This window comes from Myotis daubentonii, chromosome X, assembly GCF_963259705.1.
Source record: "Myotis daubentonii chromosome X, mMyoDau2.1, whole genome shotgun sequence".
NCBI classification, from domain to species: Eukaryota; Metazoa; Chordata; class Mammalia; order Chiroptera; family Vespertilionidae; genus Myotis; species Myotis daubentonii.
This window is the reverse complement of record NC_081861.1, coordinates 53703708-53728258: the sequence shown is the minus strand read 5'-3', so window position 1 is coordinate 53728258 and position 24551 is coordinate 53703708. Positions and strand designations below refer to the sequence as shown.

At 41.3% G+C, this 24551-nt stretch overlaps 1 protein-coding gene and 1 long non-coding RNA gene across 3 annotated transcripts in view; one reads left to right on the top strand and one right to left on the bottom strand.

Moving 5' to 3' along the window:
• LOC132224847 (uncharacterized) overlaps positions 1-24551 on the bottom strand; it is a 111998-nt gene that overhangs the window by 75292 nt on the left and 12155 nt on the right. For both annotated transcript variants that reach the window (XR_009450742.1, XR_009450743.1), the window contains exon 2: positions 934-1092. This is a non-coding gene — a long non-coding RNA (uncharacterized LOC132224847). The remainder of the gene's footprint in view (positions 1-933; positions 1093-24551) is intronic.
• The window catches only part of RNF128 (ring finger protein 128), a 148515-nt gene continuing 125397 nt past the window's right edge, over positions 1434-24551 (top strand). The window contains exon 1 of the mRNA XM_059679942.1: positions 1434-1839. Within this exon, the coding sequence (XP_059535925.1) occupies positions 1434-1839 (406 nt within the window). The remainder of the gene's footprint in view (positions 1840-24551) is intronic.

The following is a 24551-nucleotide window of genomic DNA, read 5'->3' as shown; positions in this document are numbered from 1 at the left end:
TGCCACTAATACCAAGTACCATAGGGGAATAGATACACAGATACATATTGGCAGCTATAATATAATAGGTTTATATTTGTATTGTGCTTCTGTTGGGGTTTATTCATTAGGTTCAAATGTAGCTTCCTTGAACTCCTCACCTCTGCTGAGTAATGCTAACTTTTTGTTTCCAACTGCAGGATCCACTCTCAGATGCCTAAGAACAGACAGGAAGCAAGAGGAAGAATCTTGCCACCGATCATCTCCTTCAACAATGTTTCCTATTTTCCTATTTTTTTGTCCTGTCCCCTTGACTCCAGTATTCTTCCTGATTCCAGATTACTTTCCTTGGACTTCAGACTACCATTGTGCCTGCCCTCCTTTTGACCTGGTGTCTTTCTGCTTCTGTGACGGCCTAATGCCTGCTTGTCTAGTTTGCTAACTCTTTGACCCAATCAGACTTCTGATATCTCTGTTTGTTTTCTTGTTAATTTATCTACTCCTTCACCAGCCCTTGGCACACATTGAAATCTCCCTATCCCAGCAAATTGCCAAGAGCAGTTGACCCCATAGCAATGTCCGAGTGCTGTGAGTGTCCAATGTACTACTGGTTTAAAAAAATAGAATTTAAAATTCTAAATGTTAAAAATTAAATATTGAATGACCTTGTTAGAGTATAACACATGGAACATAAAAATTAATGGAATGCTGCAACTCATAAGTATCTGTCAGTCAACAAATATTTGAGTGCCTACCATGGATAAGGCACTTTACTTGAAAGGAAAGGATCTTTGTTACTGAAATATGTTCACTTTTCAATGAATGAACAATGTGGCAGAAGATATACCTTGGGGAGCCTATTAAAAAATACTCCAAAAAGAAATAAGAGGGGGAAAGGTTGTAAAATCAATTCCACTAATGCCTTAGCAATTAAAATTGTGTATTTTAACTTACTCTTGGCTAAACTGGTTGATAGCATATTTCAGCAGGGCTTGGAAAACCAGTTTGGTGTTTTAGATATTCTGAGAGAGGTGACTTTCAAACTTGTCACGTGGGATTCCCAAGAGTCCAGTTCCTCGTTCCAATCACTCCATGTTTATGAAAGTGTGTTAGCTGGAACAGTAGGGGGAAAAAATGTCAGTGCAGGAAGTCATCCAACCCTGATAAGTTGACATGTAGAATAAAGTTGATGGTGTTATTTATTACTAAGGTAGTCTTGGTGAAGGGTTATGTGTGTGTACAGTTGGAGGAGGGGCAGGCAAAAGGGAATGTAGATAAGTGAAGTGAAATAGAGCTGATGTATTCAGAGCTTATGTTGCTTGAGGTGAGATCAGTTACCTGCTTGCAACTGAAATTTCAAACTTCTGCTTAGCGGGGAACTGCGTGGACGAATGGTTACTGATAGTTGGAAATATCAGCAGACATCTTAAATTTTATGCTCAAATGAACAAGCAATGAACCAGGAGAATAAGTCCAGTTGGTTTCGGCTGCTTGTAATTTTTACCTTTTTATTTAAAATCACAGCATCCTTTCCAGTGAACGCCTATGTGACTGTGCATTATTACAATGAAACCAGCAACTATACTACAACAGAGACGTGTGAATGTGGTGTTTATGGATTAGCTTCACCAGTAGCTAATGCTATGGGGGTGGTGGGCATCCCTAAGAACAGTAACTACCAAGCCTGTGACTACAACACTGAGTTTACTAATACCGAGAAGCCTTGGATTGCACTGATAGAAAGAGGTAATTGTACATTTTCAGAAAAAATTCAAACAGCAAGCAGAAGAAATGCTGATGCTGTTGTGATTTACAACGTTCCAGAGACTGGGAACCAGACGATACAGATGGCAAATTTCGGTAAGTAATAATACATAGGTTCCTCAAAAGGGATAATGTCTTTGTTTATCTTAAAATGGTATTTCCGCCTAGAATTACTCTTGATCTGGCAATGAGGTATAAAACACAGTTTTACTTTAAATTTTCTTGCCTGGCACTACTTGGAATTAACTGACTATTACTCGATATTTCTAATTAATTTGGTCCAAGGACAAAAATAATTCATGAAATGTATCCTATTTTATTTCACAGTTTTTTAAGCTGTATTAGTTTTCTCAGTGTGTATTATATAATTGTGTTTTAATAATATGTGCATTTACCTCTATAGCTTAAAGAAAGCAAATATGTTTATATCTTTGTTAATTTGTACTTTTCAGTTTGATTCAGTTTCTCATGCAAAAAGAGCTGTATGTATTCAAGTATGCTATAGCTGCAAAATGGACTCGTTATTATGATTAAACAATAGCTTATTGTAAGTGTGAAAAATGTTTACATAAATGCGAATTTGATTGTCTGCTGAATACAAGTGAGACTTGAATCTGTTTGTGGGAATAATACGTATAAAACTACTCTATAAGAAACATTATACATTGAAAAGGGTATGGCAGAAATAGGATAACTGTATAATTCACATCTAAAATATTTTCCTTATAAATGATTACTTACAACTTTTTAAGTATATATAATCACCAATTTATTAACTTTATAAAGGGATTTGCTTCTGAGAATGACTATTTTTATTTTATTTTGTAAAAATAATGCCACATTCCAAATAAATGATTTTTAAACCACAGAAGAAGTAGACTTCTGACCCAAGTTTTTAAAACTGTGGATGGGTATGGATATTTTTGACCCAGACTTGTAATAATATCAAACAAGATAAGAGTTGACAAAATATAACATCAGGATAATTGGTGTTCTCCCTGCCCAATTTGGCCTCTGAAAAAAGTAATGTAAATTAAAAAGATGTCAGAATTATAAAAAAGAAAATAAAATTTGGACCATTCCAGGTTGTACATATATAATATAATTAAGAACTAATGTTGGAAAAACAAGCTGATTATTTTCTTGGGCATTGAAAAACCAAGTGAAGTGGTCTTTCAATGGTACAAAATTATTGTAAACTAGAGGCCCAGTGCACAAAATTCATGCACGGTGGCGGGGGGGGGGTCCCCTCAGCCCAGCCTACACCCTCTCCAATCCATGACCCCTCAGGGGATCCCTGTGGGATCAGGCCTAACCTGGCAGTTGGACATCCCTCTCACAATCCGGGACCACTGGCTCCTAACCGCTCACCTGCCTGCCTGCTTGATAGCCCCTAACCACCTCTGCCTGCCTGCCTGATCACCCCTAACCACTCTCCCCTGCCGGCCTGATCACCCCTAACCACCTCTGCCTTGGCCCCTGCCACCATGGCTTTGTCCGGAAGGACATTGGAAGGACTTCTGGAAGACGTCTGGTCTATCGGTCGAATTAGCATATTAACCTCTTATTAGTATAGATGTACAAAACTCTACTTGATATCTTTTGTAATATATCCTAGACATTGCCAAAAGTCAGACATTCACTTTATTTTTAAGAGCACTTCACAAATATTTCCTGTGTGTTCTTATATTTTTATGTGACTTTTATTTTGTAGAAATAAATGAGGCAGCTTTCTGATGAAAATTATAAATTAAACCTGTTCTAAGGAACCTACTTCCTTTATGTTTAAACTTCTAGATTCTGAGTACTCTAGGTTTCCTTTTCCATGGACAATCACATTCTGCTTGTTCACTCCCTGGACATTTTTAAAGTATAAAAAGTATGAAACTAAATGGTAGTCCTGTTTTCAAAACTTGCTTTGCAACATGCAGTATGGGCCAACATCTAGTGGAATGTAGGTACTCAGCAACTGAATTTAAAAGATTTTACCAGCCGAAACCGGTTTGGCTCAGTGGATAGAGCGTTGGCTTGCGGACTGGGGGGTCCCAGGTTTCGATTCCGGTCAAGGGCATGTACCTGGGTTGCAGGCACATCCCCAGTAGGAGATGTGCAGGAGGCAGCTGATCGATGTTTCTGGCTCTCTATCTCTCTCCCTTCCTCTCTGTAAAAAATCAATAAAAAATATATTAAAAAAAAAAAGATTTTACCAAAGGTCACTTACAGCAAATTTTGCCAAAAGGCATGTAAACAGTCATTTGAATATATGGCTCTGAGCCAAGCTTAAAAAAACAAGGAAGTTACATTTATCATTCAATATATACCTCCTACATAATCAAAGATATGTGATCAAAACCTTTTTAAAAAAAAAACTATTGAATTGCCCGTTTTAAAATAAACATATTGAAAAAATAGTATCATCATAGTAATTACAATAGTTAATATGTATTACCATTTACTATATGCCAGGCACTGTTCTGGGGCCTTTATTTTATTTAATGAATATTGATATTTAACATTGGATGATCTCAACCCCAAAGAATTAAAATTGTAAGCTTAGTGTTTTGCATTAATAACACCTGTTCACTAGTGTGTCATTGCAGTTCTTTCTTCTCAGAAACTTCCCTTATGTAGAAACTATTATATGATGCAGTTGACAAACATAGGCAAACAAGTGTGGAAAACTATGATGAGCCTCTAGGACAGCGATTTTTCAACCAGTGAGCTGCAAGAAGTTTTAAAACATGCAATACCTGTGTATTTAGTCAGGGGCACTGACCTCTTTTCCCTTAGACTGTCAAATAAAAAAATTACAACAACCAACACAACAATAGCTATGAATGAATCAAAATTATACCTATTTTAGTGTGATGAAGGCCTAGGGTGGGGGTGGGGGGCCTAGAAAGGGTCAATGGGGGAAAAGGGGCATCTGTAATACTTTCAATAATAAAGATTTTAAAAATTATAGCTATTTTGTGGTATGCAACAAAACTTTAGTAATTAGTTTGTGTGTCATGAGATGAAAAAGCTTGAAAAATCACTGCTCTAGGCATTAAAGATTGAGTCATTTTATATCATAAACCAAATTTTTGTTTGTTTTTGCTGTCTTTTCATTAATGTTTCTTTTGGTTCAGGCACAGAGGGTGGAGCAACAACTCCTCCTCCTACAAAAGCTCATGCCTTCACCTTCCTTCACCTTATCTTTTATCACTACTAAAAACCACCTTTTAAGAAAACCACACTTGCCCTAGCCGGTTTGGCTCAGTGGATAGGATAGAGCATCAGCCTGCGGACTGAAGGGTCCCAGGTTCGATTCCGGTCAAGGGCATGTACCTTGGTTGTGGGCACATTCCCAGTAGGGGGTGTGCAGGAGGCAGCTGATTGATATTTCTCTCTCATCGATGTTTCTATCTCTCTCCCTTCCTCTCTGTAAAAAATCAATAAAATATATTAAAAAAAAAAGAAAACCATACTCTAGCGCTAGCCCCTGAGAGTTATGCTACCTTTTCATATTTCTTTGGTTCCCCCACCTCTTCATTCCTTCAGTCCCATTTTTCTATGCTAGGTAGGCCTTATTAGCTTTTCCAGAATGTTCCTTTTTGCTTCTTACTCATGGCAATGCCCTTCAATGAGAGACCACTAGGAAAAGACCTGTACTTGAAAATGGTGAGTTTATTACTTATTGCAGCAAAGGGTGAATGCATAAGAAGGGAAACTATGAAGTGTCTCAATAAAAGGGTGATAGAAAGGACTTACAGGATTTGATCTTGCTTTACATGATTTGGGGGAAAGTTTAAGGAATCAGGCATTTGAACAGCCATCCTATTTTGCTCAAGACTGAATATTTTAAGTGCTAAAACCAGGAAATCCTTGGGAAAACCAGGCTGAGTTGGTCAGTCTAGCTGGCTTTGTTCTAGACTTGGATGCTGATAGGAAGTGAGGATAATTCAGTGATTGGATTTCTAAATAAATCTTATTTGTAAGTGTGGAAGACTAACCCTAAACTAAAGCTATAATTAATAAAGAAGCAGTAGTCACTCATGTTAGCCAGGATGGCAGATGTTTGGTCATTTTTGTGGTTTGGACACTTCATATTTTGACTGTATTCAGACATGATAATGTAGTGGTTTTGTTTTTGCCTTGATCTATCACGGTCACAGAATGACCTTTTCTCATGTTGATGTTCTGTGAAATTGTTTATGCTCAACAAGAAAATACCAAGGCCAGATAGATAGTGCCAGGCCAGGTCCCAGATGTCAGAGGCTGCATGTCTCTTTCTCACTGACAGTGCATTATTCTCATGCCCTTACTGTTGTACAAATATATTCTCTCCCCCTACTTTATATTTCTGTGCATCCCTATCCCCTGTATGCTGCCTTCAAGGACCCGAGCAAGTCTAAGCAATGCTTCTGCACCCTTTGTTTCTCATAGTTTCATGTTGAGGAGACACAATGTCCTTACTCCTCCACCCAGTATATTTACAATTTCCATATTAGGAGGATTCTCTTTCTGAAGAGGGGAAGTTCAATCTGAGAAGAGCTCCCACTGAGAAGGAATAGTCTATAGCCTGGTACTTGGAGGTAAACCTTTAAATCAAAGTTTACAAATTTGCTGTGTGTTGTGACTTAGCATTTTTATGGGTTTGGATATATAAGGATATGCTTATGGTATCCTTAAGTAGCCATATAACTTAACAATCCTTTTCAAATGCTTCAGAAACATTCATCCAATTCTGTCCCAGTTATGCAAGAAAAGTCAGGACTGCTCAGTTATGAAAGCAGAAAATTTGGAGCAAGTTCAGCGCTTGCTGAGCAAACAGATTTTGTAAATTAAATATGCAGTTAAATAGGTAAATTGCTTTAAGAAATGCTTAAATTTGAATGTAGTTTACTTCAGCAAAATCAGTAATTTGAGAGAAAGAAAATGGTTCTTACATTTTTATTATTTTGACTGTGTCCAATGAAGTGAGATTTGCAGCATTTCAGAATCCCCAAAACTCACCATTCCAGAGTAATTAAGTACATGGAAAGGAAGAGTTTAATCAGAGAAGCAAACTCACATGTTTTGGGGGGAAATTTTTCTAGAAATGAGAGGGGAAATTTAAAAAATAGTATATAAATGAAGTGAAAAGATAAAAACTTCAACAAGGCTTAGGCTCAGCTATACATATAAAGAAGAGCTTAATTCAAAGAAATCAATCAGTTCTACTTCAAATGACCTCAAATCTGTCTAGATGTATCCATCTCCAAGACTTCATCCTGAGAGCTCTGCAGTAACTTCCTAATTGATCTCCCTGTTTCTCTCATCCCCTTCCAAGCCCACTCCACACTGAAACCAAGTGGCTGTTTAGAAATACTAAATCATACTCTTTAAAATGTCAGTGGCTCCTCATAGCACTTAGAGCAAATGAAAACTCCTTTCCATGTCCTTACCCATCCATGAATCACCTAGCTTCTGCCTACCACTCTGACCTCAGCTCTTCACACCTCCCCACACATTTATTACACTAGCAACACTGGGTTCATTTGAGTCCCTAAATTCTTCTAAACTCTTCCTGCCCTTGAGTCTGAAAGTACTTGATACCTTCCTCTTGTTCTTGCTTGCACCCAAGCCTAAGCCAATATCATCTCCCACCTGCATTACTTCAATAGCCTCCCAACAGATCTCCCTGCTACTCTTGCCCCTCTACTGACAGAGTCTAGTCTTTCATATAGCAACCAAAGTGATCCTGTGAAAAATGTAATTCAGTCCCCATTAGAATAAAATCCAAGCTTCATGCCATGTCTTACAAGGACCTTACTCCATGACCCTCTCCCCTACATTACAATGATTCAGACACCCTAGTCTTCTGTTTTTAAACCAATAGAGAAATATGAGCAAACTTTTACATGTGCTGTTCTCTCTACCTAAGTCATTCATTTCTCCTTCATATTTTTACATAATGTTTCCTCCAAAAATATAACCATGTGCACTATGAACAATCTATTGCAGGGTACTATCATCTCTCACAATCTCTACTGCAAATGGCCTCCATCCTGACCTCTTGCTTACACTCTTTCTGAGGTTCATATTTTCTCTACTTGGCATTAAGAGTGATGTTCTAGAAATATAGGTTAAATCGCATCATTCCTCTATTCAAAGCCCCCAGCGACTTTCCATTATTCTAATGAAATCGAAACTTTATCTGCCTAAAGGAGATTTGCATAATCTGGCCCCTGCTGACCATTTTATTTTTATTTTACTATATTTTTATTGATTTCAGAGAAGAAGGGAGAGGGGGAGAGAGATAGAGACATCAGTGATGAGAAAGAATCATAGATCAGCTCCATCCTGCATGCCCCACACTGGGGATCGAGCCCACAAACCAGGCATGTGACCCAACCGGGAATAGAACCATGACCTCCCAGTTCATAAGTCACTGAGCAAAGCTCTTCAGGCCCTGCTGACCATTTTAACCCAACAGTGCCACTCTCCCTCTCCCTCATAATGCTCTGAACTTCAGATATTTTCTCCAACACCCAAAGCTTTTTCTCTGTGACTCTTTTTGCTTGCTTTTCTCCCTATCACCACCATCACTATCACACATAACAGGTCATTCAAATCACAGTTTAAATGTATCTTCTAAGATACGTAGTGTTAGTACCCACATCAACACTAATAAAAAAGATGCAAACTGACCATACCTTTGTGATGCCCACCTGCCAATCAGGAGTGAGTATGCAAATTAACCCAACAAAGATGGTGGGTTAATTTGCATATGCAGGTGTCGAGCAGCCAGGGGCAGAGCAGGGATGGATGCTTGCATTGTCACCATGGTGACAATGCAGGCGTTCCGCACCGACTCAGCCGCTCCGGGCCTCTGGGCAATGTGGGAAGGCGGAAAGGCGGCTCTGGGCTGGAATGAAGGTGAAAAGGCGGCTCTGATTTGAGCAAAGGTGGTGCCAGCAGCCAGGGGAAGGAAGGCCCATTCTTGCACGAATCCATGCATTGGGCCTCTAGTTTATATATAAGAGAACTGAGGCATAGAGAGGTTGACTAAGTTCCACATGGATATATAGCTAGTAGGCTGCAAAGCTAGAATTTAAACCCTAATATCCTGACTTAGTTTATGCTCTTAATCAACACATGATACCACCTCTCTAGTGAGCATATACTATACAAGGTACTGTCCAAAAATGGTTAAAAAATGATAAAGGTCCTCAAGGAGGAAAGTGTAGTAGGGAAAACCAATATCTATCCAACTAGTAGAAGACAGAATGTGAAAAGCACTATCGTGGAAATGTAAAGGTTGCTGGATCTGAAGAAATTAAGAAATTCCAGGGTGTTGGAAGGGTCATCAACATGGATGTTATAGTTTTAGAAGATGATAGCAGAGAAATCAAAGATTAGCATTTGGAGAGTTACAAGGTAGGCAATCAGAAAGTGGAGTATTTCTGCTAAGATTTCAGAAGCTGGGCAGATCAGAATGATAATAATGTCCAGAGTATAGCCATGGCAGTGGGGTTCCTAAAGAGGAGTGGAGGCAAAGATCCCTGAAGTTGAGGCCAGAGTGTTAGATCCTTAAAAAACTTAAGGTGAAGAGGATGACTGTGATCCAAATGACAAACTCTTCATGTATGTGGAGGAGTAACTAGAAGGTTGTGCATGACCAAACAAGGAGAAAAGAAATAGCAGGTGCTAAAACCAAATGCCATGAGTCTCTTGACTGCCATGAGTCTCCAAGAAGCAAGGATTGTTTTTGCATGAGGGTGATGGAAAGGTGGTTTGGAAACAATCATGTGGGAGGAGACCCCTTATAAACCTAAAATACATGGTGAATACAAGGATGAACTGCCTCTATTGAAAATAACTGAGGGATAAGTGGTGTCCTTATGGGTAAGATGGATCAGGAATGGTAAAGAAATATCATAAGCCTTAGGATTGTATAACCCTCATTGAAGATGAGAGAATTTTACCAGTTAAGCGTTGTGTCATGTAACCAGAGAGCTAAAAGACAGTGGAAACTTTTGTGAAGGGATCAGTGGAAGAAGAAAGTAATAAGCAGCAATATGGAGAGAGGAGCACAGGAGTGAATATTAACCAAATTAGCTTCCCTTTAGGGCCATAACAAAGGATGATATTAATGTGAGACCAGGGAGCATTAATGTCAATGTTTCTAACTAAATTCTGGAATAAAGTTGTCTCAGACAAGTACTGAGTGCATTCAAAACATGAGAGGGGAGAGAACCAAGATGGCAGCATAGGTAAACACTTGTACTTGCTGCCTCACACAACCACATCAAATTACAACTAAAAGACAGAACAACTATCATCCAGAACCACATGAAAGCTGACTGAGTGGAAGTTCTACAACTAAAGAGGTAAAGAATAAAGCGCATTGAGACTGGTAGGAGGTGCGGAGGCGCAGAACAGGATGGCACCTGGGTGCACTGCTTTAATCAGGAGGGAGATACAAGCTCCTGCTTGCTCTAAACTCCAGTTCTGGGTAAGACTCTGGGGGACCCAAACATGTACGGGGAGAAACTGGACTGTCTGGCATTGGGACAGGAATGCGATGACGGCTTTCTTTCAGATGGAGGTGCTCGCAGTGGTCATTGGTCCTGGGCTTAGACCCCTCTGGTGCAAGGCTGACTGGCAGCCATTGCTGTTTGCTCTGCTCTGGTGATTCCCTGAGACCCCACCCCACCCAATTTACAACCCCACCCAAGCTGTGCACAGCGGCTTTTGCATATGAATGGCCTGCCCTTTCTCAGCCTAAAAACTATCAAACAGGCAGCAGCTAGATCAGGGAGCCCCAAAGCTATTAAAAGAAGGCCCAAAGATGGCAGCAGCAGCCTGCCTTGCTTCACAGCTGGGCCTCATCTGGGCACTTCCAAACCTGATAAAAAGAGTAGGAATCTGCTGATCTCTCTGTAGCTCCTGCTGGGTGGCCCCAGCCAGTGGCTGAGTTTGCACCGCTTTGGAGATCCAAGAGCCAGTTACCCAGTGGCCAGTGTGAGGCCATTACCGGATTACAACTCTTCACATCCATAAGTGACACACTCAAGGGGCAGACTCAGTGAGCACCAAAGCCCCACTGAAGCAAGTCCTGCTCCATAAGGATGTCTCCTGCACAGCAGCTCTTCCCTTGTAGACACAGCCAGTCCTCACAGTCAATTGGCGTGGAGGTCAATTCCTCCCAGTGATACCAACAGCAATCAAGGCTCAACTACAACAAGACTGTGCACACAGGGACTTCCAAAATGGCGACCAGCAGGAAGGTAGGGAGGGAGAGAGTGTGAGAGCGCAAGGAAGTGATAGAGGAGTGTGTGGACGCATGTGGTGTGTGTGTATGAGCTAGGGACAGTTAGATTCTGCAGGTCTTCTAAGGGGCTGCTAAACCGGGCAGTCTTAGGCGGCGGAGTCCCGCTCCCTGAGCGGACACTCCTGGGCAGCCAGCACAGGCACAGCGACCACGCCATCTTGGGAAACAGAGCTGCTTGAGACTAGTATCCTGGCCTCAGCACCACCCAGTCTGATCTCAGACGCATACCAGGACCCTGCAGCCACTGGGGACAGAGACCTGTGACCACAGCTACAGACCTGCGGACACCAAAAGTTCAGAAATCCCCGCAGCAGATCCGTGAGTAACAGAATCCATCCCACCTTCCTGCAGGCTTGCAGGCAGCACCAGAATAACTAACTGATAGACCCACCCCTTGCTGGGGCCTCAGCGCTCCAGGAACTTTAGCCTGGAAGTGCGCGAGCACCTTGGAACTGATCCTACCTGCACTGCCAGCTTCTGAGCCCTGGGCTGGAAGCAAACGCGCGAACCACAGGAACTGAGCCTAGGCGCACTGTCCGCTTCTGAGCCCTGGGCTGGGAGCAATCACGCGAACACCTGGAATTGGTCCCACGCATCACAGGCCCAGGGACCCCGATTCTCTGGGCAGGTGGCAGCACCAAGCACCAGTGACTTGACTGTGTTTCTTTTCACCTGTGCCTGAGATCCTGATTTCCTGTGCATTCATACTAAGAGCCAGTGACTCCAATTCCTGGTGCAAGGGCACACAGGGACCCTGATTCTCAAGGCAAGGTTGCGCGAAGCAACAGAGACTCTGATACTGGATTCTGGGGGAACTCTGACTCCTGGCGCATGCTAGGGGGCTCTGGTTTTCAACACACTTCAGGGGGGTCTCTGTTTCAGCATGGTGCAGGCAGGGTGCCTGATTCTAAGGGCGCACACGAGGCCACATTGAGCACTGACAACACTGACTCTGAGTGAGCCTGGTTCCCACCAACCCACAACAACCACACATCTTAGTGTCAGAGCTCTTCAGTGACACTAGGGTGGTGGGAGGCTCCCACTGTACACGGCCCAGGCCCACACAACTCGACGTTTGAACCATCGGGAGATAATCAGAATGAAGAGACGAAACAACACCCAGAGGAAAGACAATGAGGAATCACCAAGAAAGGACATTAATGAAGTTGAAGCATGCAACATGACAGAAAAAGAATTCAGAATAATGGTTGTACAATTCATTCACCGGATGGATGAGAAAATCAACAACCTATGCAAGAATCAGGAAGAAATGAAAAGTGATATAGCTACAATCAAAAACACCATGGAAAGTTTCAACAGCAGACTAGAAGAAGCAGAGGACCGAATTAGTGAATTAGAAGATAAGGCAGAGAAACAAGCTCAATATGAACAGCAACTGGAGAAAAAAATTAAAAAGCAGGAGAGCCTAAGGGAGCTTCGGGACAACATGAAACGAAGTAACATACGCATAATAGGGCTGCAAGAAGGACAAGAAGAGCAGCAAGGATTAGAAAATCTATTTGAAGAAATAATGTCAGAAAACTTCCCAGATATCGGGAAGAAAAAAGTTACACAAGTACAGAGAGTCCCAGGCAAGATGAACCCCAAAAGACCCACACCAAGACACGTCATAATAATGATGGCAAATGTACAAGACAAAGACAGAATCTTAAAGGCTGCAAGAGAGAAACAGAGAGTTACCTACAAAGGATCCCCCATCAGATTATCAAATGATTTCTCAACAGAAACACATCAGGCCAGAAAAGAATGGACGGAAATTTACAAAGTGATGCAAAGCAAAGGACTGAATCCAAGAATACTCTATCCAGCAAGGCTATCATTCAGAATTGAAGGGGAAATAAGAAGCTTCACAGACAAAAAAAGGCTAAGGGAGTTTATCACCACCAAGCCAGCAATGCAAGAAATACTAAAGGGACTGGTGTAAAAAGAAGATATAAAAAGCTCAGAAAGAAAAAAGCCACACAAAAAAAGAAATGGCTACAAACAAGTACCTTTCAATAATAACTTTAAACGTAAACAGACTAAATGCTCCAACCAAAAGACATCGAGTGGCTGAATGGATAAAAAAACATGACCCATACATCTGCTGTCTACAAGAGACCCACCTCATTAGAAGGGACTCACACAGACTGAAAGTGAAGGGATGGAAAAATATCTTTCAGGCAAATGGAAAGGAAAAGAAAGCTGGGGTAGCAATACTTATATCGGACAAAATAGACCTCAAAGTGAAGGCCATAACAAGAGATAAGGAAGGCTACTTCATAATACTAAAGGGATCAATACAGCAAGAAGATATAACTCTGCTAAACATATATGCACCCAAATTCATAAAAAAACTCCTGGAAGATATCAAAGGAGAGATCGACAACAATGCAATCATAGTAGGGGACTTTAATACACCACTGACATCACTGGATAAGTCCTCTAGAAAAACAATCAGCAAAGAAACAGCAATTCTAAATGACTCACTAGATCAGATGGACTTAATAGACATCTTCAGAACACTTTACCCCAAAGCCACGGAATATACATTCCACTCTGATGCTCATGGGACATATTCAAAAATAGACCACATATTGGGTCACAAGCAAAATCTCCCCAAATTCAAGAAGATTGAAATCATAAAAAGCATCTTCTCAGACCACGATGGCATAATATTAGAAATAAACTACAATAAAAACAACCCAAAATACTCAAACACTTGGAAGCTGAATAGCATGTTATTAAATATTTATTGGTTTAACAATGAGATCAAAGAAGAAATTAAAAACATCCTGGAAACTAATGACAATGAAAACACAACAATCCAAAATCTATGGGACACAAGGAAAGCAGTCCTGAGAGGGAAGTTTATAGCTCTACAGGCCTATCTCAGAAAACAAGAAAAAATGGTGGTAAATCATCTAACTCTACAACTCAAAGAATTAGAAAGACAGCAACAAGAAAACCCCAGAGTGAGCAGAAAGAAGGAGATAATAAAGATTAGAGCAGAAATAAATGACATAGAGGCCAAAAAAAACTACAGAAAATCAGTCAAACCAAGAGCTGGTTCTTTGAAAGGATAAACAAGATTGACAAACCTCTAGCCAGACTCACCAAGAAGCAAAGAGAGAGGACCCAAATAAACAAAATCAGAAACGATAGAGGCGAAACAACAACAGACCCCACAGAAATACAAATGATTGTTAAAAAATACTATGGACATCTCTACTCCAACAAACTAGACAACCTGGAGGAAATGGACAAATTCCTAGAAAAATACAACATTCCAAAACTCAATCAGGAAGAATCTAAAAATCTCAATAGGCCAATAACTATGGAAGAAATTGAAGCACTCATCAAAAAGCTTCCATCAAACAAAATCCCAGGACCAGACGGCTTCACAGGGGAGTTTTACCAAACATTCAAGGAAGAACTAAAACCTATCCTCCTCAGACTACTACAAAAAATTCAAGAGGAAGGAACACTTCCAAGCTCATTCTATGAAGCCAGCATCACCCTAATACCAAAACCAGGTAAAGACAACACGATGAAAGAGAATTATAGGCCAATATCCCTCATGAACATAGATGCCAAAATCCTCAACAAAATCTTAGCAAATCGGATCCAGCAGTACATCAGAAAGATCATACACCATGACCAAGTAGGATTTATCCCAGGGATGCAAGGATGGTACAATATCCACAAATCAATAAACGTGATACATCACATAAACAAATTGAAAGAAAAAAACCACATGGTCATATCAATTGATGCAGAAAAAGCATTTGACAAAATCCAACACCCATTTTTGATAAAAAAAACTCTCAGCAAGGCAGGAGTAGAAGGATCATACCTCAACATAATAAAAGCCATATGTGACAGGCCCACAGCCAACATCATACTCAATGGACAAAAATTAACACCATTTCCCCTAAGAACAGGAACAAGACAGGGATGCCCACTCTCACCACTCCTGTTCAACATAGTACTGGAAGTATTAGCCATCGCAATTAGGCAAGAAGAAGAAATAAAAGGCATCCAAATTGGAAAAGAGGAAGTAAAACTGTCCTTATTTGCAGATGACATGATATTATACATACAAAACCCTAGAGACTCCATCAAAAAGCTACTAGAATTAATACATGAATTTGGCAATGTAGCAGGATACAAAATTAACCCCAAGAAATCTGAGGCATTTCTATACACCAATAGTGAACTTTCAGAAAGAGAGATTATAAAAACAATCCCGTTTACCATCGCACCAAAAATATTAGGCTACCTAGAAATAAACTTAACTAAAGAGGTAAAAGACCTCTACTCAGAAAAATACAGGACGTTGAAAAAAGAGATAGAGGAAGACATGAACAGATGGAAGAACATACTGTGTTCATGGATTGGTAGAATCAACATTATTAAAATGTCCATACTACCCAAATCAATCTATAAATTCAACGCACTCCCCATTAAAATACCAACGGCATACTTCAGAGATCTAGAACGAACTTTCCAAAAATTCATCTGGAATAAAAAAAGACCCCGAATAGCTGCAGCAATCCTGAGAAAGAACAAAGTAGGTGGGATCTCAATACCAGATATCAAGATGTATTACAAAGCCACTGTTCTCAAAACTGCCTGGTACTGGCACAAGAACAGGCATATAGATCAATGGAATAGAATAGAGAGTCCAGAAATCGGCCCGAACCAATATGCTCAATTAATATTTGACAAAGGAGGCAAGAACATACAATGGAGCCAAGATAGTCTCTTCAATAAATGGTGTTGGGAAAATTGGACAGATATATGCAAGAAAATGAAACTAGATCACCAACTTACACCATACACAAAAATAAACTCAAAATGGATAAAGGACTTAAATGTATGTCAGGAAACCATAAAAATTCTAGAAGAATCCAAAGGCAACAAAATCTCAGACATATGCCGAAGCAATTTCTTCACTGATACAGCTCCTTGGGCACTTGAAACTAAAGAGAAAATGAACAAATGGGACTACATCATAATAAAAAGCTTCTGCACAGCAAAAGAAACCATCAACAAAACAACAAGAAAACCCACTGCGTGGGAAAACATATTTGCCAATGTCATATCTGATAAGGGCCTAATCTCCAAAATTTATAGGGAACTCATACAACTTAACAAAAGGAAGATAAACAATCCAATCAAAAAATGGGCAAAGGACTTAAATAGACACCTTTCAAAAGAAGACATTCAGAAAGCCAACAGACATATGAAAACATGCTCAAAGTCACTAATCATCCGAGAGATGCAAATCAAAACAACAATGAGGTACCATCTCACACCTGTCAGATTGGCTATCATCAACAAATCAACAAACGACAAGTGCTGGAGGAGATGTGGAGAAAAAGGAACACTCGTGCACTGCTGGTGGGAATGCAGACTGGTGCAGCCACTATGGAAGACAGTATGGAGTTTCCTCAAAAAACTACAAATGGAACTCCCATTTGACCCTGTGATCCCACTTCTAGGAATATATCCCAAGAAACCAGGAACACCAATCAGAAAGGATATATGCACCCCTATGTTCATAGCAGCACAATTCACCATAGCTAGAATCTGGAAACAGCCTAAGTGCCCATCAGTAGATGAATGGATTAGAAAACTGTGGTACATCTACACGATGGAATACTATGCTGCTGTAAAAAAGAAGGAACTCTTACCATTTGCAACAGCATGGATGGAACTGGAGAGCATTATGCTAAGTGAAATAAGCCAGTCAATGAAGGAAAAATACCACATGATCTCACTCATTCATGGATAATAGAGACCATTGTAAACTTTTGAACAATAATAGATACAGAGGCAGAGCTGCCTCAAACAGATTGTTAAACTGCAGCGGGAAGGCCTGGGAGGAGTGGGAGGCAGGAGGGAGGGGGGTAAGAGATCAACCAAAGGACTTGTATGCATGCATATAAGCATAACCAGTGGACATAAGACACTGGGGGGTAGGGGAGGCCAGGGGATTGTCAAGGGTGGGGGGAAAAAAGGGGACACATATGTAATACCCTTTGTAATACTGTAAGCAATAAAAAAATTAAAAAAATAATTTTAAAAAAAGACTGTGCACACAGCCCACCAAGGGGTGCACTAAGAGTGTCCACCTCAGGTGATTAGGGAGGCTGAGCTACTGGGCCCTATAGGACACCTACCACCCAAGGCCACTCTATCAACTCAAGGAGACTTAGCAACTACCCAATAAATAGAAACAAACACAGGGAAGCATCGAAAATACAGAGACAAAGAAACATGTCACAAATGGAAGAAAGCAAAATACTGGATATAGAGTTCAAAACCACAGTTAATAAGGTTACTCAAGAATCTTCTAGAAGCCTCCGAGGAACTTAGTGAGACCTTGAAGGACCTTAGTGAAAATGCCAAAAAAAAAAAAAAAAAAGGAAAAGAACCAGTCAGAAATTAAGCATACACTGACTGAAATAAACAATAATATAGAGATTCAACAGTAGACTAGAGGATCCCAAGAAACAAGTCAAAGATTTGAAATATGAGGAAGCAAAAAAACACCCAGCTGGAAGAGCAAAAAGCAAAAAGAATCCAAAAATATGATGATAATAGTATAAGGAACCTCTGGGACAACTTCAAGTGTACCAACATCTGAATTATGGGAGTGCCAGAAGAAAAGAGCAATATATTGAAAGCCTATCTGAAGAAATAATGACAGAAAACTTCCCCTAGACTTACAAGTCAAGGAAATGCAGAAAACCCTAAACAAGAGGAATCCAAAGAGGACCACACCAAGACACATCATAATTAAAATGCCAAGGGCAAAAAGATGGCAGCTGGCAGGATGGAGGTAAGGGATAGGAAGTGAGTGATGAGGGAATGAAAGGAGAGTGTGTGGACGTGTGTGTTGTGTGTGTGAGTGAGTGAGGGACAGTTAAATCTGGCAGGAGCAGCAGAGGCTAGCAGACCAGGCTGTCTGGGACATGGAGACACTACCACCGCCGCAGCACTCCCCAGACTGCAGGACTTGGCATGGAGCCCACGCCATCTTAAAGGGGAGAGCGGCCTCTTCTAGGAACTCATCAGCACCACCACCCAGCAGGCGTGGGATACTGCCCATCCTCGACCCTACCCAGCAGCCACTCCAGCCAAAATCCTGCAGCCACACCCACAGACTTGCAGACCCTGGGATCTCCACCACCAAAGGAGCACCGTGCCCTCCTGCAGCAGTAAGTGCAGCCTCCCCCTCTCCAGCTGCAGACCTCCAACATCGCATTCGCACATCTCCAGCACGCAGGTCTCCTAGGCACACCACTCTTAGAAGTCACTGTGAGCCTCAGCTGGGTGTGATTTTGTACAGACACAGGCGCACTGCCCCCCAGTAGAAATTCTGAATTCCTTCTGCCTGAATAACTGCTCATACACACCCAGTTGTGCAATTTCAGCGCCAGGGCCCCTCAGCACCAGGGTCCCGCAGAGTGCGTCAGAGCTCAGTTCCAGCGAACTGCACTGCCACAGTTGCTTACTCCCCCTGAGCCCATCTATCCACAGGGCACTTTGGGAAGCCTCAGTGAGCTTCTGCTGGGTCTGATCTTGGACTAATAGGGATGCACTCCCCTGGGCAGTAGAAATTCTGAATTCACCCATCCTGGATACCGGACCAAAGATGCCTCGATAAAGCATGCCAGGGCCCTTCAGAGTGCTTCAGTGCACCTGCGCTAGCAAACTCACTGCAGGTGCCCCTGTATGCCACCACTGAGAATGCGAGCCTATCCAACACAGGTGCATCAGCAAAAATTGAGATTCCCCACCCCACAGCTGCAGAAATCTGGACACTACAGTTGCATGGTTTTCCAGCGTGCAGATCTCCCAAGACCACTGCTCCACAGGCAGCCCCAGGGCCCTGCTGTGAGCCCTGCTGGTCACACACTTAAACAAACAGGGGTGCACTGCTGGGCTGCAGAAACTCTGAATTCCCTCTTCTGGGATACCTGCCCGCAGACACTGCAATCCAGTGGCTTCAGTGACAGGGCCCTGCAGAGTGTGTCAGTACACCCTACTGGAAAACACACCACAGTTGCCTTGTGAGCTGCCGCTTGGATCACGTGTATCCAACCACGGAGGCAGCAGCAAAGCTGAGTCTGCCCACCCCACAACTACAGATCTCTGGACACCATAGTCACGCTTTGCCAGAATGCAGGCTTCCTGAGCCCCACCACCCCAATAGACAGTTCCTGGGTGCCAATGTGAGTTCCTGTGGGGCACGAGTGATTTCAACCAAGGGCATAAGACAGCAAAAATTGGAACACCCCCTCCACGGCTGCTGACTTCTAGACACCTCAGTTGTGTCTTTCCAGCTCACAGGCCTACATCAAGAGAACCCAAATAGCTCAAGTAGGGAGCTACACTAGACTACCAAACCCAGGATACCTGAGAGGTCACACCAATAGCACCATACCCTAAAGAAACTGGCTAGCAAAGCAATCAGACCTACAATTAAAACATTACAGCAAAACATGGTAACACAAAAAAGCAATCCACAAAGGAAAGAAAAAGAGAAATCACCAGAAAGGGAGTTAAATGAAATTGAGGCTACTAACTTATCAGAGAAAGAATTCAGAGTAATGGTTATAAGGATGCTTAAATGGCTGGATGACAAATACACACAAGTCAATGAGAATTATAAGGAGCTGAATGAGAATGTCACCAACATGAAAAGGAACCAAGAGGAAATGAAGAACAACATAGCTGCAATAAAGAACACAATGGAAGGCTTAAACAGAAGACTAGAAGAGGCTGAGGACTGCATCAGTGAATTAGAAGACAAGGTAGGAAAAAACACACAAACACAGGAACAACTGGAAAAAAAACTTAAAAAGCAAGAGGAGAGTCGAAGGGAGCTTTGGGACAATGCAAAACGAAACAACATTCGCTTAATAGGGGTACCAGAAGGAGAGGAGGAGAAGCAAGGAATAGAAAACCTGTTTGAAGAAATAATGACAGAAAACTTCCCTGACACTGGCAAGAAAAAACTACACAATCCAAGAAGCACATAGAGTGCCAAACAAGATGAACCCCAAAAGACCAACACCAAGAAATATCATAATGAAATTGACAAACACCAACGACAAAGTAAGAATCTTAAAGGCTGCCAGAGAGAGACAGAAAGTTACCTACAAGGGATCTCCTATTAGAATATCAGCTAACTTCTCAACAGAAACACACCAGGCAAGAGGGGAATGAAATGAAATATACAAAGTGATGCAAAGCAAGGGAATGAATCCAAGAATACTATACCCAGCAAGGCTATCATTGAAAATTGAAGATGGAATCAGGAGCTTCACGGACCAAAAAAGGGCTAAGAGAGTTTATTACCACCAAACCAGCAATGCAAGAAATGCTAAAGGGACTGCTGTAAAAAGAAGAAACAGAAAGACATTAAGCAACACAAACATTAAGAATAAAAATGACCACATGTCTTCTGACCCCATATCCAGGGATGCTGCTGCTTGTTTTTTTGGCATATGATGGTACCAAGGAAACGTATGTTTTGTTTTGTTTTGTTTTGTGTTGGGAATATGTGCTTTCCTGCATCCTTGACAACTGGACTGAAATCATGGAAATAATCTCATTTTAGAAATGAGATTGTCAAAGAGAACCAAGATGGCAGCATAGGTTAACGCCGGAGTTTGCTGCTTTGAACAACTACTTCAAAAGTGAAACTAAAAGACGGAACGGACATCACCCAGAACCACAGGAATGCTGGCTGAGTGGAAGTCCTACAACTAGGAGGAAAGAGAAACACATACGGACACTCAGAGGAGGCGCAGTGCTGAAGTCAAATTCTGAGGCGCAGTGCTGAAGTCAAATTCTGAGGTGCGGAGTGCGCGCGGAGCGGGCTGGTGGCGGAGGGCGCGGTTGTTGTTTTCAATCGGGAGGGAGTCGCAGACTCTGAGCTCCAGGTACAGGCGAGTCTTTACGGACCCAGACTCAAACGGGAGAAGCGGGACTGTCTGGCTTCGGTCAGAGCGAGTGCAGCTTTCTCTCCGAGCTTTGCAGCGGGTGCTGGGACTCAGAGAGGCAGAGCCCCTGGGGACAGGACTGAGAGCCACCATAACTGCTCTCTCCAGCCCACCCTGTTGATCCTGTGTGACCCACCCTACCCAAGCCCTGCACAGAGGCATTTGCTGGATAGCCTCAGGCAAAGGCTAGATTAGCACCTCCCTAGAGGACAGAAGTTCTCTCACTGCTGACACAGCTGATTCTCATAGCCACTTGGCCTGGAGGTCAAACCCTCCCTGGGATTAGCTACAACAATCAAGGTTTAACTATAAGACTGCGAACAAAGACCACTAGGGGGTGCACCAAGGAAGCATAACAAAATGCGGAGACAAAGAAACAGGACAAAATTGTCAATGGAAGATATAGAGTTCAGAACCACACTTTTAAGGTCTCTCAAGAACTGTTTAGAAGCCGCTGATAAACTTAATGAGATCTAAAAGAAAACTAATGAGACCCTCGATGTTATATTGGGGAACCAACTAGAAATTAAGCATACACGGACTGAAATAACGAATATTATACAGACTCCCGACAGCAGACCAGAGGAGCGCAAGAATCAAGTCAATGATTTGAAATGTGAGGAAGAAAAAAACACCCAACTGGAAAAGCAAAATGAAAAAAGAATCCAAAAATGCGAGGATAGTGTAAGGAGCCTCTGGGACAGCTTCAAGCGTACCAACATCAGAATTATAGGGGGTGCCAGAAGATGAGAGAGAGCAAGATATTGAAAACCTATTTGAAGAAATAATGACAGAAAACTTCCCCCACCTGGTGAAAGAAATGGACTTACAGGTCCAAGAAGCACGGAGAACCCCAAACAAAAGGAATCCAAAGAGGACCACACCAAGACACATCATAATTAAAATGCCAAGAGCAAAAGACAAAGAGAGAATCTTAAAAGCAGCAAGAGAAAGTAACTCAGTTACCTACAAGGGAATACCCATATGACTGTCAGCTGATTTCTCAACAGAAACTTTGCAGGCCAGAAGGGAGTGGCGAGAAATATTCAAAGTGATGAATACCAAGAACCTACAACCAAGATTACTTTATCCAGCAAAGCTATCATTCAGAATTGAAGGTCAGATAAAGAGCTTCACAGATAAGGAAAAGCTAAAGGAGTTCATCACCACCAAACCAGGATTATATGAAATGCTGAAAGGTATCCTTTAAGAAGAGGAAGAGGAAGAAAAAGGTAAAGATACAAATTATGAACAACAAATATGCATCTATCAACAAGTGAATCTAAGAATCAAGTGAATAAATAATCTGATGAACAGAATGAACTGGTGATTATAATAGAATCAGGGACATAGAAAGGGAATGGACTGACTATTCTTGGGGGGAAAGGGGTGTGGGAGATGTGGGAAGAGACTGGACAAAAATCGTGCACCTATGGATGAGGACAGTGGGTGGGGAGTGAGGGCGGAGGGTGGGGCGGGAACTGGGAGGAGGGGAGTTATGGGGGGAAAAAAGAGGAACAAATGTAATAATCTGAACAATAAAGATTTAATTAAAAAAAAGAATAAAAATGACCACAAACAAGTACTTTTCAATAATAACATTAAATGTAAATGGATTAAACACTCCAATCAAAAGACACAGGGTAGCTGAATGGATAAGAAAACATGACCCATATATTTGCTGTCTGCAAGAGACCCACCTCAGAACAAAGTATTCACACAGACTGAGAGTTAAGGGATGGAAAAAATTTTTTCAGGCAAATGGAAATGAGAAAAAAGCTGGGGTTGCAATACTTATATCTGACAAAATAGACCTCAAAGTAAAGGCCATAACAAGAGATAAGGAAGGCCACTACATAATACTAAAGGGAGCAATTCAACAAGAAGATATAACTCTGGTAAACATATATGCACCCAACACAGGAGCACCCAAATACATAAAACAACTCCTGGAAGATATCAAGGGAGAGATCGATAGCAATACAGTCATAGTAGGGGACTTCAATACCCCACTGACACCACTGGATAAATCCTCTAAACAAAAAAATCAGCAAAGAAACAGCAATCCTAAATGACTCACTAGATCAGATGGACTTAATTGAAATCTTCAGAATATTTCACCCCAAAGCTACAGAATATACATTCTTCTCCAGTGCACATGGGACATTTTCAAAGATAGACCATATGTTAGGATACAGGCAAAGTCTCTTCAAATTCAAGAGGATAGAAATCATAACAAGCATCTTCTCAGATCACAATGGCATAAAATTAGAAATCAACTACAATAAAAACATGAAAATAATCAAACACTTGGAGGCTAAGTAGCATGCTATTAAACAATGATTGGGTTACCAGAGAGATCAAAGAAGAAATAAAAAGCATCCTGGAAACAAATGGCAATGAAAACACAACAATCCAAAATCTATGGGACACAAGGAAAGCAGCCCTGAGAGGGAAGTTCATAGCTCTACAGGCCTACCTCAGAAAACAAGAAAAACTGGGAATACATGATCTAACCCTACAACTCAAAGAGTGAGAAAGAGAACAACAAGAAAAGCCCACAGTATCCAGAAGGAAGGAAATAATAAAGATCAGAGCAGAAATAAACAACATAGAGACCAAAAAAACAATACAAAAGATCAATGAAACCAAGAGCTCGTTCTTTGAAAGGATGAACAAGATTGATGAACCTCTCGTCAGGCTCACCAAGAAACAGAGAGAACCCAAATAAACAAAATCAGAAATGAAAGAGGTGAAGTAACAACTGACTCTACTGATATACAAAGGATTGACAAAAAAATACTACGAACAACTCTACTCCAACAAACTGGACAACCTCGATGAAATGGACACATTCCTAGAAAAATACAAGCTTCCAAAACTCAATCAAGAAGAATAAAAAAACCTGAATAGGCCAATAACTTCTGATGAAATTGAAACAGTAATCAAAAAGCTTCCAGCAAACAAAAGCCCTGGACCAGATGGGTTCACAGGGGAGTTTTACCGAACATTCAAAGAAGAACTAAAGCCAATCCTTCTCAGACTATTCCAAAAAATTCAAGAGGAAGGCACATGTCCAAGCTCTTTCTATGAAGCCAGCATTACCCTAATCCCAAAACCAGATAAAGGCACCACAAAGAAAGAGAATTACAGGCCAATATCCTTGATGAACATAGATGCTAAAATCCTCAACAAAATTCTAGCAAACCGTATCCAGCATTACATTAGAAAGATCATACACCATGACCAAGTGGGATTTATTCCATGAATGCAAGGCTGGTACAATGTCCACAAATCAATAAACCTGATACATCACATAAACAAGTTGAGAGACAAAAATCACATAATCATATTGATTGATGCAGAAAAGGCATTTGACAAAGTCCAACACCCTTTTCTGATAAAAACGCTCAGCAAAGTGGGAATACAGGGATCATACCTCAACATAATAAGAGCCTTATATGAAAAACCTACAGCCAACATCA